The sequence below is a fragment of the Spermophilus citellus genome, assembly GCF_964194105.1.
Source record: "Spermophilus citellus genome assembly, chromosome: X".
Classification (NCBI taxonomy): domain Eukaryota; kingdom Metazoa; phylum Chordata; class Mammalia; order Rodentia; family Sciuridae; genus Spermophilus; species Spermophilus citellus.
The window spans coordinates 821,316-838,358 of NC_138190.1; the positions used below are offsets into that span (position 1 = coordinate 821,316).

At 41.0% G+C, this 17,043-nt stretch overlaps 1 protein-coding gene and 1 pseudogene across 2 annotated transcripts in view; one reads left to right on the forward strand and one right to left on the reverse strand.

The window, feature by feature from the left end:
• LOC308639073 (ubiquitin-conjugating enzyme E2 N-like) overlaps positions 1–17,043 on the reverse strand; it is an 89,431-nt pseudogene that overhangs the window by 30,143 nt on the left and 42,245 nt on the right. The gene's annotated exons all lie outside the window — the stretch shown is intronic.
• On the forward strand, positions 1,277–12,826 carry LOC308639074 (zinc finger protein 124-like). The gene is made up of 4 exons (XM_081277056.1): positions 1,277–1,452; positions 6,659–6,785; positions 6,966–7,026; positions 12,209–12,826. The coding sequence occupies exons 1-4, from the start codon at positions 1,372–1,374 to the stop codon at positions 12,240–12,242; spliced, it is 303 nt and encodes a 100-aa protein (XP_081133182.1). The 5' UTR covers positions 1,277–1,371; the 3' UTR covers positions 12,243–12,826.

The window sequence follows — 17,043 nt, forward strand, 5'->3', positions numbered from 1 at the left end:
TCCTTAGCACCACATAAAAACAAAGATGTTGTGTCCGCCGAGAACTAAAAAATAAATATTAAAGTCTCTCTCTCTCTCTCTTTCTCTCTCTCTCTTTCTCTCTCTCTCTCTCTCTCTCTCTCTCTCTCTCTCAAAAATAAATAAATAAATAAATAAATCTTCTTTAAAAAACAAAAACAAAAACAAAAAACCCTCAAAGTCCTTGTCAGCACCTGAAGACAGCATAAGGGCAGGGTTTCCTTGTCTTCCTGGTGTAGCTGCACTGGTCAAAGTTCCTTTCCTGCTTTGCATCATGACCTTTTCTGTTTGATTTTGGGGCAAACACCTGACCAGACCCGTGGGATCCCCAGAGTCAGGTCTCTGCATAAGACTTCCTAACAGTCAAAGTAGAACATCTACACTAAGCACAAGGCACCGATTTTATTTCCACTGCACATTGCTGCCCTAGAGGATTGCCTTCCCTCCTCCCCCACCCTCTCTGCTGGGGATGGAACCTGAGCATCAGAGCCAACCCCAATTGCTTCCTTTCATCGCTCAGGCTGCCTCCTCAAAGCCACAGAGGCCAGGAGGTGATGAGAATTACTAAAATAGTTTTCAAATTGTTGTCATTTTTAGATATTTATGTATGGGTCATACATATGATGTCTTTAAATAGTGTTTCAGAAATTTGGAGACTGGGTCTTTCTAAGTTGCTTGAGGTCGCATCAGCTGAAAAAACAATATATATGTAATATAGTTCTTTCTTTTTCTTTGAGGTACTGGGGAATAAACCCAGTGGGGCTTGACCTGGACCTCTGAGCTACAACCCCACCCTTTCCATTTTATTTTAAGAGAAGGTCTCACTGACCTTGGGCTCCTCCAGTCTCAGCCTCCCTGAGAAGCTGGGCTTTGTTTTTGTGTTGAGGTTAAACCCAGGGCCTCGCCATGCTCGGAAAGCACTCTGTGGCTGAAGCCTAGCTCAGCGCCAGGTGTCACCTCTGTACCACAGGCTAAGCCAAGGCTTCCCAGCTGGATTAGTTCCCAGCACAGCCGGGAAGCTCCACCTGAAAAGGGCTGGGGCCAAGTATCTGTCACTCTACCCAATTTCAGCCAGTGATTGGATGACGTTAGCTGTCAGTCACGATGCAGAGGCGGGCCTGGAGGTCTTCTATTTAGGACGCTGGGAGGAACTGTCCAATCAGTGCGCAGAGGAAGGGGGAGGGCGGGCTTCCGCAATCTCGCGGCTTTTCTTCCTCAGCGACTGGGCTACTCCTTCTCTGGCACCTGGGTTCTCTCCTCAGGGACCGCAGGTGACTCTCGTTCCCTGTGAACCCCGAGATCTCGGGTGACTGGAGGTTCCTCAGAGGATCCCGGGTCACCACGGAAGCCACAATGGTGAGTTTGCGACCAGGGCTGAAGGCGCACAGTCAGCACCTTCCTTGGGGCTTGCGCGCAGGTGAGCGGCTGATTGCGGTAGAGTCCCCGCTGGCGGGTGGCCCTGGGCCCTGTCCCCTGGTTCCCTGGGTTTGGAAGGGCGGCTCAGGTCCCTGGTGTCCCCTTTGCTCCCTACTGGTGGCCCGACCCACGCTTCCCAACGTGGAGGAAGCAGGGCCACAAATGCACCCTCCTTCTCCCAGGGGAGCTCCTCCGGAGGCTGCTGTAGGTCCCCCAAATTGCAGGCGCCTCCTGCCTCTAAAAGCCACCTTCCCTCCACCTCACAGCTCCGCCAGACGTTCGTTCTTCCCACTCGGTCCAAATGGACACCGTCCGCTAATTGTCACTTTTCATCTAGTGAAATATTGGAAAGAATCTTCCTCCCTCCCTCCGCAGCCATAACTTGCGATCCTTCTGCTTCAGCCTCCCCTGTGTCTGGGATGACAGTCCTGTGCCACTGTCCCTGGCAAGAAGGACACTTTTGAAAGCATTTGTTTTCCATTTGTGAATATTATACTTGAGGAGAAAGAATAATCACTTACCACTTCCTTGTGTTTGCTCAAAATAACTGCCTTAAAGGGAATAAGGAGGTTGTTTATAGATCCCAGGGATATGGAATCCTGGGCTCCATCAATAGAGGAAAACTGCTCCCTTTTCTGATAGTCCATGATGTAGAGTCACCCCAGTCGTGTAGTCACTTAAGTGCACAGGGTAATAATGGGGACAAAGGAGGCAAAGGGTCTGAAGATAGCCAGAAACAGTTTTATATGGCTGCAGCCAGACTCAGAGGGCACAGCTTTTGCTGTAATCAATCAATCAATCAATCAATCCCCTGAACCCTGACTTCAGGTGGTTTTAGGGTTTTATACTCTTCATGTAAGAGGAGCGGCTCAGAAGTTCACATTGTAATACTGAGACCCTCATATAACTCTCAGACCACACAATCTCATTTTATCTCTCATTACATGTATTTCTTTTTTTTTTTCTTTGTGTGTGTGTGTGTGTGTGTGTGTGTGTGTGGTGGACTGCTGGAGATTGATCCGAGGGAAGGCCACATACATGCTTGGCAAGTTTTCTACTACCGAGCTACTCTCCAGCCCAAGATAATTAGTATTGTAGACTGCTGTTTATTTATTTGCTTACTTATTGAGTGCTGGGGATTGACGCCATGGACTTGCTCATGCTTAGTTCTCCTCCAGAAATGAATTTCAATTTGTGAGCTGCATTCTGGAGGTGGGCAGGTGTTTTACTGGGGAGTAAACCTACAGTCACTTGACCACTGAGCACAATCTCAGCCCTTCTTCTTATGTATTTATTATTTCTTTTTCTTTTCTTTTTAAATATTTTGTATAGTTGTAGATGGACAGAATACATTTATTTTGTTTGTTTATTTTTCTGTGGTGCTGAGGATCATATCCAGTACCTCAAACATGCTAGCAAGTGCTCTGCCCCTCAACTACAATCCCAGACCCCCTTTTAAGTTTTGATGAAGACCAGTTTCATTAAATTTCTGACTATCTTGATAAGTTGCTGAGACTGGCCTCCGACTTGCTATTTCCCTGCCTTGACCTATGTAGTGGCTAAATTACAGGTGCACACCACCACAGCAGCAGTTGGAATGACTTTTTAAAAAAAAAAATTTATTTTTTATTTGTAGTTGGACACAATACCTTTATTTTAGTTATTCATTTTTATGTGGTGCTGAGGATTGAACCCAGAGTAATGCATGTGCGAGTTGAGTGCTCTACTGCTGAACCACAACCTGAGCCCCTGGAATGACTTTTGAAGACTTGTTATCCAATTTATTTCCAGATAGAAATAGTATTGAAAATCAGTTTCCTAGCTCTTGTCCATAGTTTTCAAATTTGTACCTATGACTCTTCCTCTTTGCTTTATTCTTGCATTATTATGAAAATGGTATTTAGCATATACTATTATTTCTTATGTATATATTTGTGAAACTTCATGGCTTGGTAGTTTATTTACTTCTTTATTAGATAAAATTTGTTTTTATAAGCAATTTTAGGCTTACATAATTTATTAGTCAGTGTTGTCTAGAGGAACAGTATCAAGAGGAATCATGATTATCAAAGGGGATTCATTAGATTGGCCTACTTGACCTGAAGCTGGATGTCCACAGTGGCCATCTGCAGCTGGAGAGCTTGAGAAGTAGTAGCTGCCGAGTCCAAGAGGCTGAAGTGTCAGAACAAGAGGGATCAATGCTGCTGCCCTAGTCCAGACCAAAGATTCTGGAACCTCCCTGGAGAATCACAGGCAGAGTCCACTTTGGGAGAGTGAAGAAGGCAGACTCTGATATCCTCAGGCCATTGCAGTAGCAATCAAGAACCCATTGAGAAGAAAGGAGCTGGCTCTTCTGCTGCTTCCTTCCTCTTCCAACTTTTGTTCTACCCAAGACAGTGTCTTATTGGATGGTGCTGCCTAGCATAAGGAGGTTCTCCAATTTGGTGCACTGTTCCACATGCCAATCATTTGTAGACACACCCTCATTCACACACCCAGAATCCTATTAATCATCAGTATCTTTAATCCAATCAAGGTGACCATTAAATGTGCCATTACTCATAGTATGGATTACCCCTTCTCTCCAGCTGATAGTCTCCACTGTTTTCAACATATTGCATTGGTGTAGGGTGTTTGTTAGTTACTACACCAGTGCTGAACATTTGATAAATAGAATGGATGAAGCAACACATTATGATAAGCCAAAGTTTATCCTTTACCTTAGGGTTCCTCGTCTGTGTGATGTGATTGTGTGTGTCACGTAGTTTACAAGATAATGTCATACAGAAGAGTTTCACTGCTCTGGGAATCCTGGGTTCCCCCTGTTCATCACTCCTCCTCATTGCTCCCTCCCTCTCTGCTCCCTGAGTCCCTGGCACCATCAGTTCTCTAGTGCATCTGTAATGTTGTCTTTTCCAGAATGTTCTTGACTTGGAATCTTACTGCACTTGGCCTTTTTAAACTTGCTTCTCTCACTTACCAGTCTGCCTATAAGGGTGCTGTATCTTTCCAGGCTGCAGAGCTCATGAAGAACTTGATTTTGCAGACTGTGAATTTCCTGATTGTGGTTTCATCAGCACCTTCTCTGTTACCTTCCTGTGGTTAATTTAGGTTTACCTTGCTCTTCTTTCTCTGTTTTTTGAAGCAGCTGTTTCAATGATTGCTTTTGGGTTTTATTTATTTATTTATTTATTTTTTTGTGAAATGTGCATTGGATGACTTAGATACCAATATAGCACCACCTCTGGTATTCTCTATGAATTTCCTATGATGGATATTTACATTTTTTCCTTCAAAATGGTCACCTTTTCTCTTGAGTCACCTCTTTGGCCTGTGTCTGTTTAGACCCCACGTTTCACATCCCTTTCCCTGGAGGCTTTAAAGCTGCTTCTGATCTGATTTCTGCTTTAGCTCTCATGTTCTTTGAGCATTATGGGATTTCACTGGTAGTGCATTTGTAGGGGTGTTGTTTATTTCCTGTGCAGTGTTCCTGTGACCCTGAGACCTCCCTGTGCTTCCCCTTCGGTTAAAGGCCCATGAAGCCCTCCTGCCTGCATCATTGTCCTGACAGAGTTGGTCTGAAGTCTCTGAGTGTAATTGTGGATTCTTCATTATTCTGGGTGGTTCTGTATGTTTTCAGTCCTTGAGTGTGGTTCTGTGTCAGTGGCAGGGACATTTTCTTTTTGCCTGTTTCGTCACTGTGCAGACATCATAGCATGCTTACAGATGTGAGTGGTGGCCTGATTCACACCCAGACTGTGTGGGATACTTCAGGAATCTGGGCTACAAACTTGTTGCTTTAGCACACTCTGGAAGAGCTTCTGTCTTAGGTTTGTTGGCACCACCATTGCTGCAGGCAGGATGAATCTCTTTCACAACAGACAACCATTGCCCATGTGGTCCAACGTTGATCAAAATGTCCTTGAGCAGAACATTGGTATGTGTCTCATGACTGTACATTATGGTAGTGAACCGGCTGCTGTTAAGAAGAGTTTGATATTCAATGGACATTCATTGTTGCTATGAGACTTAGAAAAGTAGTGCCTGCTGTTTATTAAGAAGATGGCTTGGAGAGTTATAAAACTTTGTAAGGCTGCTGTGTGGACAAGGTGACGTTTTTGGGTCATTGAGTTATTTGTAAGACATGTGCCATCTTTCACTTACCCCATTCTGGTTTGACAGTAACCACAGGAAATTATAAAATTGATGTGTTTATTAATAAATAAATTAATCAAATAGAGAACTTATGTTTGTTTTTGTCACTTAATATTAAGCTAGTTGACTAAATTTGTTCTGGAGTAAAGCACCAGCAAACTTCTAATTGTTCTATGTATAATCAGAGAGGATGAACTCAGTCTCCAGTTACCACATTGTGACAACCTGTGTGAAAGGTTGTCTAAATGTTGTCTATGAAAGAATCTCCTTATTGACCCCATCCCCAGAGGGTGTGGGTGTGGGCTGGTTCTAGGCATTTCTTTAAGTATGGAATGATAGACTTTCAGAGGAAACAAGGCATTAGTAAATACCATGTTGTTTATATTAACCTTGTAGGTACAGGGAGCCAGTGTAGTTTGCAGAATCTCTCTCAAATGCTTAGTTTCATGATTCCTCAATTTCCTACTCATCACCTTTCTTTTCTAAAGATAAGTACTATCCAAATTGCTTATATTAATTAGCTCTGTACCACACAGGATGGTTCTAAGACATGTAATAGAGGTGCAACCAATAAAGAAGTTCGGAGTGATCTGGGAGCCCATCTCACTTCGTGTGAACTCATGAAAGGAAGGGTATAAAACACTGAAAAAGGATGTTTGCCTTCTGAGTAGCCAATTTCTAGTGTTGGAATGGGTGTAAGAAATTGAGTACAGGGCTGGGGATGTGGCTCAAGCGGTAGCGTGCTCGCCTGGCATGCGTGCGGCCCGGGTTCGATCCTCAGCACCACATACCAACAAAGATGTTGTGTCCGCTGAGAACTAAAAAATAAATATTAAAAATTCTCTCTCTCTCTCTCTCTCTCTCTCTCTCTCTCTCTCTCCCTCTCTTACTCTCTCTCCTCTCTCACTCTCTCTTAAAAAAAAATTGAGTACAGTAAAGATTTGATGGATCAAATCATGGAATTTATCAAGAGGCCAGGGAATCATGTGAACATTATGCATGTTGCGTATAGATTTCTCATGCTGTCAATCTCTCCTGGCCTCCACTATACATTTGTGGGATATTTTAGATCTCAGTGGCCTTGGAGGATGTGGCTGTGAACTTCACCCAGGAGGAGTGGGCTTTTCTGGATCCTTCCCAGAAGAACCTTTACAGAGATGTGATGCTGGAGGTCCTCAGAAACCTGTCTTCTATAGGTAATAATGATGATTTTAACATTAATCAAATAGAGAACTCATGTTTATTTAGGTCATTTGTGTAGAAGATGAAAAGGGAATAAGTTGGTGAACTATTGCAGCATAAATGGCACCTAGGATTTGGCAAAGCATTTCTAGCTCCTAAATATTCATAAAGATTGTTCTGTTCTCTCATTTTAGAAAACATGAGGGAAGACAAGACCACTGAAAATCAGATCGAAAATTCTGGAAGCAGTGTAAGGTAAGTGTACTCACAAGAGGAATTCGTGAGGGAATCTGAGAACTGTCATATAATTTTTAAAGCAAACCAAGTGAAAAAGTATGCATAATATGAAATGTATTTATTCTTATAATATTTTTTACCAGAAATATATACTTAGCTGTAACAGATATTCAGTCTTTTCAAAGTATTTGACATGCAAAAAGTACTATAAAATTGCATATGTAAATATCACTATTTGGATAATAGCCATAGAGAATCTGTGTTGCAAAGGATTGTTTCCTTTCAATCTCTTTATTTTTAGGCAAGTTGAACAAGTCAGAAAACCTAGCCTTTACCTGATGTTCATAGTAATGTAAGGATCTATAAATACATACAAATTTGTGAATGAATTAAGCATTGATTATATGTTGGTCACTTCTTCAAAGAAGTCATGGTAAACTTCAAAGGCACAGAATAGTGTGGGGAAACCTTCAAATCAATTCCACCTCTTAATTGAACAAATAAAAAATTTTAGTAGGGTAAATCCATGTGACTTCATTATGTGTGCAAAAGACTTCATATGACCTTCATTCCTTCAGGCAGATCACATCTCACTGTGGACACAAATACTACAAGCATGAGGAATGTGAAGAGAAGCCATGTGAATTGAAACAATATAGGAAATCTCTGGTTTCTCTCAAAAGCGTTCACACACAAATGTTAATACAAAGGGTAGATGGATCTTATGAATGTACAGTATGTGGGAAAGTCATCAGTTGTTCCAATGACATTGAAAGACATGAAGCAACTCATAGTGGGGGGCAACCCAATGAATATCAACAATGTGGTGAAGCCTCTTCTTATCCCACCATTGTTCAAAGTCACATGATAACACACAGTGGAGGTAAACTTTTTCAATGGGGCATATGTGGGAAAGCCTTTCATTTCTCCTCTTTATTTACAAGACATGAAAGAGCTCATTCTACAGAGAAAGTTTATGAATGTCAACCAGGTGTTCAGACCTGTATTTCACAGACAAGTCTTCAAAGGCACAGGATCTCACACACAGGGAATGCACATTTCAAATGTAAGATATGTGGGAAAGACGTTGATTATCCCAGTTTACATCGAATACATCAGAGAATGCATACTGGGGAGAAGCCCTATGAATGTAAGCAGTGTGGCAAAGCCTTTGCTAGGTCCAGAGACCTTCACAGACATGGAATAATACATACTGGAGAGAAGCCCTATGCATGTAAGCAGTGTGGCAAAGCCTTTTCTAGATCTAGTTACCTTCAGATTCATGGAAGAATGCACACTGGAGAGAAGCCCTATGAATGTAAGCAGTGTGGCAAAGCCTTTTCTACATCCAGTTACCTTCAGTCACATAAAAAAACTCATACTGGGGAGAAGCCCTATGAATATAAGCAGTGTTCGAAATCCTTTTTTAGATACAGTTACCTTCATTCACATAAAAATACTCATACTGGGGAGAAGCCCTATGAATGTAAGCAGTGTGGCAAAGCCTTTGCTACATCTCATCAGCTTCATATACATGGAAAAATACATACCAGAGTAAAGCCCTATGAATGTCAACAGTGTGGAAAAGCCTTTACTACTCCCTCTTGCCTTCAGATACATGAACGAACTCATACTGGAGAGAAGCCCTATGAATGTAAGCAGTGTGGGAAAGCCTTCACTCAGTCGTCTAACCTTCACTCACATGAAAAAACTCATACTAGAGAGAAGCCCTATGCATGTAAGCAGTGTGGCAAAGCCTTTTCTTCATCCAGTTACCTTCAGTCACATGAAAAAACTCATAGTGGAGTGAAGCCCTATGATTGTAAGCAGTGTGGCAAATCCTTTGCTAGGTTCAGTGACCTTCAAAGACATGGAATAGTACGTACTGGAGAGAAGCCCTATGCATGTAAGCAGTGTGGCAAAGCCTTTTCTACATCCAGTAGCCTTCACAGACATGGAAGAACACATATTGGAGAGAAGCCCTATGATTGTAAGCAGTGTGGCAAAGCCTTTTCTAGATCCAGTTACCTTCAGATTCATGGAAGAATGCACACTGGAGAGAAGCCGTATAAATGTAAGCAGTGTGGCAAAGCCTTTGCTAGATCCAGTTGCCTTCACTCACATGAACAAACTCATACTGGAGAAAAGCCCTATGAGTGTGAGCAGTGTGGCAAAGCCTTTTCTAGATCCAGTTACCTTCAGATTCATGGAAGAACGCATACTGGAGAGAAGCCCTATGAATGTAAGCAGTGTGGCAAAGCCTTTGCTAGATCCGATAGCCTTCACTCACATGAACAAACTCATACTGGCGAAAAGCCCTATGAGTGTGAGCAGTGTGGCAAAGCCTTTTCTACATCCAGTTACCTTCAGATTCATGGAAGAACGCATACTGGAGAGAAGCCCTATGAATGTAAGCAGTGTGGCAAATCCTTTGCTACATCTCATCAGCTTCATATACATGGAAAAATACATACCAGAAAAAAGCCCTATGAATGTCAACAGTGTGGAAAAGCCTTTACTACTCCGTCTCACCTTCAGATACATGAACGAACTCATACTGGAGAGAAGCCCTATGCATGTAAGCAGTGTGGGAAAGCCTTCACTCAGTCCTCTCACCTTTACTCACATGAAAAAACTCATACTGGAGTGAAGCCCTATGCATGTAAGCAGTGTGGCAAAGCCTTTGCTACATCCAGTTACCTTCAATTGCATGAAAAAACTCATAGTGGAGTGAAGCCCTATGATTGTAAGCAGTGTGGCAAATCCTTTGCTAGGTTCAGTGACCTTCACAGACATGGAATAGTACATACTGGAGAGAAGCCCTATGCATGTAAGCAGTGTGGCAAAGCCTTTTCTAGATCCATTTACCTTCAGATTCATGGAAGAATGCACACTGGAGAGAAGCCCTATGAATGTAAGCAGTGTGGCAAAGCCTTTGCTACATCCCATCAGCTTCACAGACATTTAAGAATACATACCAGAGAAAAGACCTATGAATGTCAACAATGAGAAAAAGCTTTTGCCTCATCCTGTCTACTTCACACACATTAAAGAACAGATACTGGGTTGGGGATGTGGCTCAAGCGGTAGCGCGCTCGCCTGGCATGCTTTCGGGCGGGGTTCGATCCTCACCACCACATACAAACAAAGATGTTGTGTCCGCCGAAAACTAGAGAATAAGTATTAAAATTCCCCCTCTCTCTCTCTCTCTCTCTCTCTCTCTCTCTCTCTCTCTCTCTCAAAAAAAAGAAAACAGATACTGCAGAGAAATTGTATGCATGAAATCAATTGGTAGACTTTGTTATTACAGTCACTCATATACATGTAGAACGTTATTGGAGAAAAATCATTTTAATGTAAAATCTGGTAAATCAATGTTCCACGTCATCCTCAAAGACAAGAAAAAGCTCACACTGCTGAAAATGTGTGTGCGTGTGTGTGTCTGTGAGAGACAGAAAGAGACTGGGGATTATGTCTGGTTGTGCTCTACACTGAGCTACATTCCAGTTACTTTTAATTTTGAGACAGGGACTTGCTGAGTTTCTTAGGGTCTTCCTAAGTTGCTGAGGCTAGCCTCCCACATGTATCCTTCAGAATCCACCTCTCAAGTCTCAGTAATTAAAGGCAAACACCACCACATACAACTGAATAACTCTTTAAATGTAAAAAATATCACAAATCATTCCATTTTCCCTGTTGTCTTCAAAGCCATTTTATTCACATTGAAAAAAATAATCACTCTGTGGGGGATCTTCTACATCCTGTCAGCTTCCCATCCAGCCCTGTTTTCATTCTCATATATGAAAACCCTCCCGGAGAGAAGCCCTGTGAGTGTGAGAATGTGGGAAATCTTCTAGTTTTCTCAGTATTTTACTAAGGAATGGGAAGATTCTTTTGGAATAAAAGGTATAAATACTATGCAAGTAAGAAATATAAAGGGTTCAGCTGTTCTAGTTTTGTTCAGTTGTATGAAAGGACGCATACTGTAGAAAATACTGAGGATAAGCCATGTGGGGCAGTATTCAGCTTTCAGAATTTTCCTCAAAGTTGTAGAGAATTCACATCTGGGAAGATCCTTTTACTCTCTTTAAAAATTGTAGTAAGACTTTCAACTTTCCAGGTCCCTTTGAACAGCATTGAAGAAATCACACTAGAGAAAAGCCCTGTATATAGAAATGTGGTCGGACCTTTGCTTGTTTCAGATCCATTTGAACTTGTTCAGACTTGGGGAAATTTTTATTTTATTTCATTTTTTTAGATTTTTTTTAAGAGAGAGTGAGAGAGGAGGGGGGGAGAGGGGGAGAATTTTTAATATTTATTTTTTAGTTCTCGGCGGACACAACATCTTTGTTGGTATGTGGTCCTGAGGATCGAACCCAGGCCGCATGCATGCCAGGCGAGCGCGCTACCACTTGAGCCACATCCCCAGCCCTATTTTATTTCATTTTATTTATTTCTTTTGAGAAAACCACTGTAGGTGTGTAAAAAGGTTTGTGCCTTCATTTCTTTTTTTATCTATTCAGAAGTAACAAAAATGCACCCTGGGATGGAGAGGAGCTTTGCATCAGCATGAAGATTTGAAAGCAACATGTTTTTCTGGGTTAAATCTCTCTTATTGTTAGTTTCCATTTTCCTGTATTTTAAGTCTTTTCTATCTAATATTTCATTACATATTCTGTATGTTAGTTTAGGCCTCTCCACTCCAGCCTTTGGTAGATTGGTGAAATGTCTCTTCTGAACTTCGTTCCTCTCTTTCTTTGTTCAGATTTCACCCAGGAGTGCTCCACCACTGAGTTTCTCCACAGTGTTTTTAATTGTTATTTTTTGAAATGGGGTGAGGCTGGGAGCTGGGACCATAGGGATGTGTCTGTTTACCCTGTAGCTGGCCTATTTCTTTTCCCTGATTGCTTATTGAGCTGTTGATGACTCTGGGACCCCACTCTTTTTTTTTTTAAGAGAGAGTGAGAGAGGAGAGTGAGAGAGCATGCCAGGCGAGCGCGCTACCGCTAGAGCCACATCCCCAGCCCCGGGACCCCACTCTTGTCACTTGTGCTTGTTCTAAGTCTCATGTATTGTGCTGTATGTAGGCACGTTAAAGAGCATTATGATATCATGTCATTTGTGTATATTGCTTGGAGAGGCACTTTCTCAAAACATGTTTTGCCCTATGCTTGAGTTGCTTTCTCTTTTCTTTCCCCAGTTCTGACGACACAATCCTGCCTTGTGCATGCTAGGCAGGCATTCTAGCACTGAGCACTCCTGTAGCTAAGGTGGTGAGTTTGCTGTTGCTGTGTGTGTGGACCCCAGTGATGACCATATCAGCAGATGCAGCTCTGCAGGTGTTTCCTCCACAATTGCAGATGGTCTCTTCCTTCTTAAAGGTCTTTTATGCCAGTGAATTTTTTAAAAAACTTCATCCAACTTAACTTTTCTCCCCATCAATAATACTTAGGTGGAATATTCCAGAAAACCCAGGCTTGATTTCTCTCTGTGTTTAGAGTAGCTCAATAGCACTGGGAAAATTGTGTGCTGATTTTCTTAATACACACCACATGACCAAAGGCTTGGTAAGAAGCATCACAGTCTGATATCCTAATATAGTTGCCCTCCCTTCCCCACCAAAGAATCTTAAATAAGCTTCTCGAGAGACCTTCACCATAATCTTTCAACAGAATATCAGGAAAAAATTTTGCAAAAATCTCAATGTGGGTTATAACACAGACTTCTGTTTTTGTGTTAAAGCTTAGAAGACCTCTGAACAATCTTGCAATTTATACACAAACGCTTTCTGTGAACAAAACAAAACAAAACAAAAAACACCTTTATGTATACCCCTACAAAAGTATACACCTCCATCCCTGTCACACTGGGTGTAAATGAAGATCAGTGAAATTCCAAGCAGTGATCTAAATTTTTAGGTGACACCCCTTAGAACTCTGCATCTAATAGTCTGCTCCTGGAACATTCCTTGGGTGTCTAGCCTCATGTGCCCTACATCATTGATGGAGCTACAGCCTCCAACCAGGTGATGTTGTGCAGTACATGATGTGGAGAGGGCTGTTTCTCCTCAGGCTAAAGAATTCAATGACTTGTCCTATGCACTCAAAGCATCCTGAGCAAAACCTCACCCACAACCTATTCAGGAATCATGGATCTTGTGTGATCATTGCTAAGAGTTCCTTACATACTTGTGTTCAAATTTTTAAGGTAACCAACATGCCAACGATGGGATGATTGTCACTGCTATCTCTGTTGCTGGCCTTTTGCTGAGTGTCAGTGTTCATTTGGAAAGGAAAGCCAAAAGAGTGTGCTGTGGCACTTCTGTTTTTAATAAATACAGCTTAAGCCATTCAGGATTACTGTAAACTGTCTTTCCACCTAATGAGACAGCGTGGCAATTTCCTAGTTTTACATGTTTGTATTAGTAGAAATATTGCATACTGGTGTAGGAGTACTTGATGCAGTCTAGACATCTTTGTAAGGAATTAATTTGCCAAAGCAGAAGTTGCAGGCTTGCTCCTGGGCAGTGTGAGGAACTGGAGTGAATGCAACTGTCCTAGGGTGCCGGCATTCTTTGTAGGAATTCAGTCTTGGTGAGTACGTGAGTGCAGGAATCGGACTCCTAAGAGGGCTACAGAATCTTCTGACAGGATGTGCCTACCACTTTTGGTTAATAGTCTTGGCATGTGGACTGACATGTGGATGGCCACCTTATGATGGGTTTGGGTTTTTAGGAGAGCAAGTAGTGAGAATATATAATGATTAAATGACAATTAAAATATTCTGTGTCATACTGAAGACATGATTTGGGGGCCAAACATGATAACAAGTCACCTCTTGGACCTTTAATCACATATTTTCGTTTCATATATGCACTTTGTCACAAACTTTTGTAGTGTGATGCTTATGTGAAACAAACTTAGATGAATATGGAGAGGTTTATTTAATGGTACAGTGTACTAGAAGTTTTAAAGATTTGCAGCAGACTTAAATTTCACTCTTGTTAAAATTGTATGAAAGACTGTGAAATCCTCAAAATTCTTGTGAATTCCCTGGTTCTGTGATATACACCTGAAATCCCAGTTGCTCAAGATTCTTAGGCAGTAGGATTTTGCTTTCTTTTCATTTTTTTTAAAGAGAATTTTTATTAATTTTTAGTTTTCGGTGGACACAACATCTTTAATTTATTTTTATGTTGTGCTGAGGATCAAATCCAGTGCCCCACGCATGCCAGGTGAGCACACTACAGTTTGAGGCCATGTCCCTAGCCCATTTATTCACTTTTTTAAAAAAATTATTTCTTACTTGTCAGTGGACATTTATTTATTTAATTATATGTCATCCTAAGAATCAAACCCAGCGCCTCACACATGCTAGGCATGTTGTCAACTACTGAACCACAACCTTATTAAAAGTGTTGTGATTTGTAAGGTGACTTACCTGGATTACAAAGAGTAAAGAACTCAGTGCGACGCTGTCTCTAAAAAACTAACTCAAATAATAAATTAAAAAGAAGGCTGGGAGGTTGCTTAGTGGTTGTGTCCACAAGTTCAATTCCCAGTACCTCCAAGAAAAATACATTAGGAACCAAGATTTAATAAACTGTCTTATGGATGGATGGGCTTGTCCATTATACTGTTTTCTTTGGATTCTCAGGCATGGTTTACTAATTTAGGATCTCTGTAAAATTCAATAAAAAGCAAGTCTATGGTTTAAAAAAAATAATAAGGCAAGGTCCATAAGGGGCAGCATCCTGCTCTAGGAACCCTCAGTAATTGGTAGTCATCACAAGTGGCCATAATGTCCTTATCATAAAGAGTTTGTGGAAGCTTCTGTTGTGCAGGAGGTTCTGAAGGTGCTAAAAGTGCCTGTGTTTTCAGAGAGTTGGTGGCAGAATTCCATATGGAGGTCTCTGATTTATACATGATGTCATTGGGGAGCTCAAGTGAAACTGATAAGTGAAGAACACATTGCCACATGGTCCCATGCAGTCTAAGAGGTGTCAGATATTCTTGTCTTTAAGAAGTGTATCAAGGACCCTTGGAGGTGGAAGTCAGCAATTTTGGATGTGCTCTTGCAAAAACATGATGCTGTGAGTCTCTGCTCAGGTCACTTGTGAAAAGCTGATGAGTAGTCTGAAAATTTATTTGGTGCTGGTAGTGATAAGGGCAATTTGCATTAGAATGCTATTGAAATAGAGAAAACAGAATATTAGGCAAATCTGAGGCCAAAATATATACCAGTTGTTAATTAGATAGGATTAGTAATTTTCATTATATTTGGTATTGAGCATGAATACGTAGACATGGAGCCACATCAAATTAGCAGTAATGTACCCCAGGCAAAAGTTGAGATAGAGAATATCTGTGTTTCTGCAGTTGGCATTTCATTGATTCTCTGTGATTATCAGTGACTGTGTTTAAAGATTTCAGGATGCCTAGATATAATTCTGGTTTTTCAATATTTAACAAATTGGAAAATATTAGACTATTAAATATCCTGAGAGGCACATCACATTTTATTGGAAATGTTAGTTTCCATACATTTTGTTTTAAAGTATCAAAAAACATATGAAGTAATTTAATTGTAAATTGATGGTGTTTACTTTATTTATTTATTTTTGTTACTTGGTATTGCTGCGACCAGTGTAGCAGCACGGAGAACTTGGAGATAGAACAGCCGGGATCAGGTGGAGCACTCCTCTCTAATGGAGCAGCAGGTCTAAAGTATTACACAAGCAATCTTTTTTATATATATCTCATTAATCAGATTGAAGAGTATGCAAGCATTATTGTTTGTATTCATGAAATTTACACATTTAGCAACAGTATGCAGCTATTTCTTCCATTACATTCCACAGTTGCAATGCACAATGTTATGAGCACTATGCAGGTCTCAAGAAAGTCCATTGTTTAAGGTTACTAATTTCTGGGCAGATCCAGGAGCAGTAGAACTGGTGAAACATTGTGGTTGTCTTAGCCAGGAAGTTCCTTTATTCCCAGGAGCTGTGTGCCTGAGAATAAGTTCAAAGCTGAGAAGACTCTCACAACAGAGTTACCCTCATGGAGAGCATTGCCATAGCAACCAGACATCCTATACTTTTGCATAGAAACCTTCCCAGTCACTGAACATGGAACTGCCATGAAGTCATCAGAGACCCCAATCTCAGACACTTGTCTCCCAATCGCTGTCACTGGTCTCCTCAGGGGATTGAACCCACGTCTGCTTTACCACTGAGCTACACCCTCACCAAAATTACCTTCATTTTTTTTTTCTAGAGACAGTGTTGGACTCTGTTGTCCAAGATGACCTCACACTAATCTTCAACTGGAGCAATGTGGTCTCTGAACCTTTACCCCAATGGCAGTCACATTTGCAGGAAACTCAGTTGAAGTGGTTAAGTTAAAGTAATGACAGTTTAACTTAGGTATGTAAGTTGTGACTACTGTTTCCAAACCCATTCTACCAAGCCTGGTAGAAATTTTCAAGTCCTTTTTTTTTATGTCTCTAGATCATAAGAAAAATTTTTTTTTTCAAATTTTCACAGAAGTACCAATATCACACAGACCCTAAGTACTTGGTAATGAGTGTGGGGCCCATGAGGAACTTGTTGGAATTGTGTGAATACAATCTACTTTCTTATTTGTCTTTCTATTTTCTCTCTATCACTCTCTTTTAGTACAATGGGATCTTTCTTACAAAAGAAATATATATATATATATATATATATATATATATATATATATATACAGAGAATTTTTAATATTTAATTTTAGTTTTCAGTGGACACAACATTTTATTTTTTAATTTTTTTATGTGGTGCTGAGGATCGAACCCAGCACGCTGCACATGCCAGGTGAGCGTTCTGCTGTTTGAGACACATCTGCAGCCCAGACAAGGGGTTGTTAACCACTAGGCCACATCCCCAGATGCACCATTATATTTTCTTTAGAGACAGTGTCTTGGTGAGTTGCTTAGACCATTGCTAAATTCCTGAGATTGTATTTGAACCCATAATCCTCCTTTCTAAGCCTC

What these genes read in the sequence shown, in the direction of transcription:
- LOC308639074 (XM_081277056.1), top strand. Translation starts at nt 1,372, where the DNA reads ATGGTGAGTTTGCGACCAGGGCTGAAGGCGCACAGTCAGCACCTTCCT. An exon ending in CAGGTGAGCGGCTGATTGCG is followed by an intron (nt 1,453 to 6,658) that starts GTAGAGTCCCCG and finishes GGGATATTTTAG; the next exon opens with ATCTCAGTGGCCTTGGAGGA. An exon ending in AATTCTGGAAGCAGTGTAAG is followed by an intron (nt 7,027 to 12,208) that starts GTAAGTGTACTC and finishes TTCTTTCCCCAG; the next exon opens with TTCTGACGACACAATCCTGC.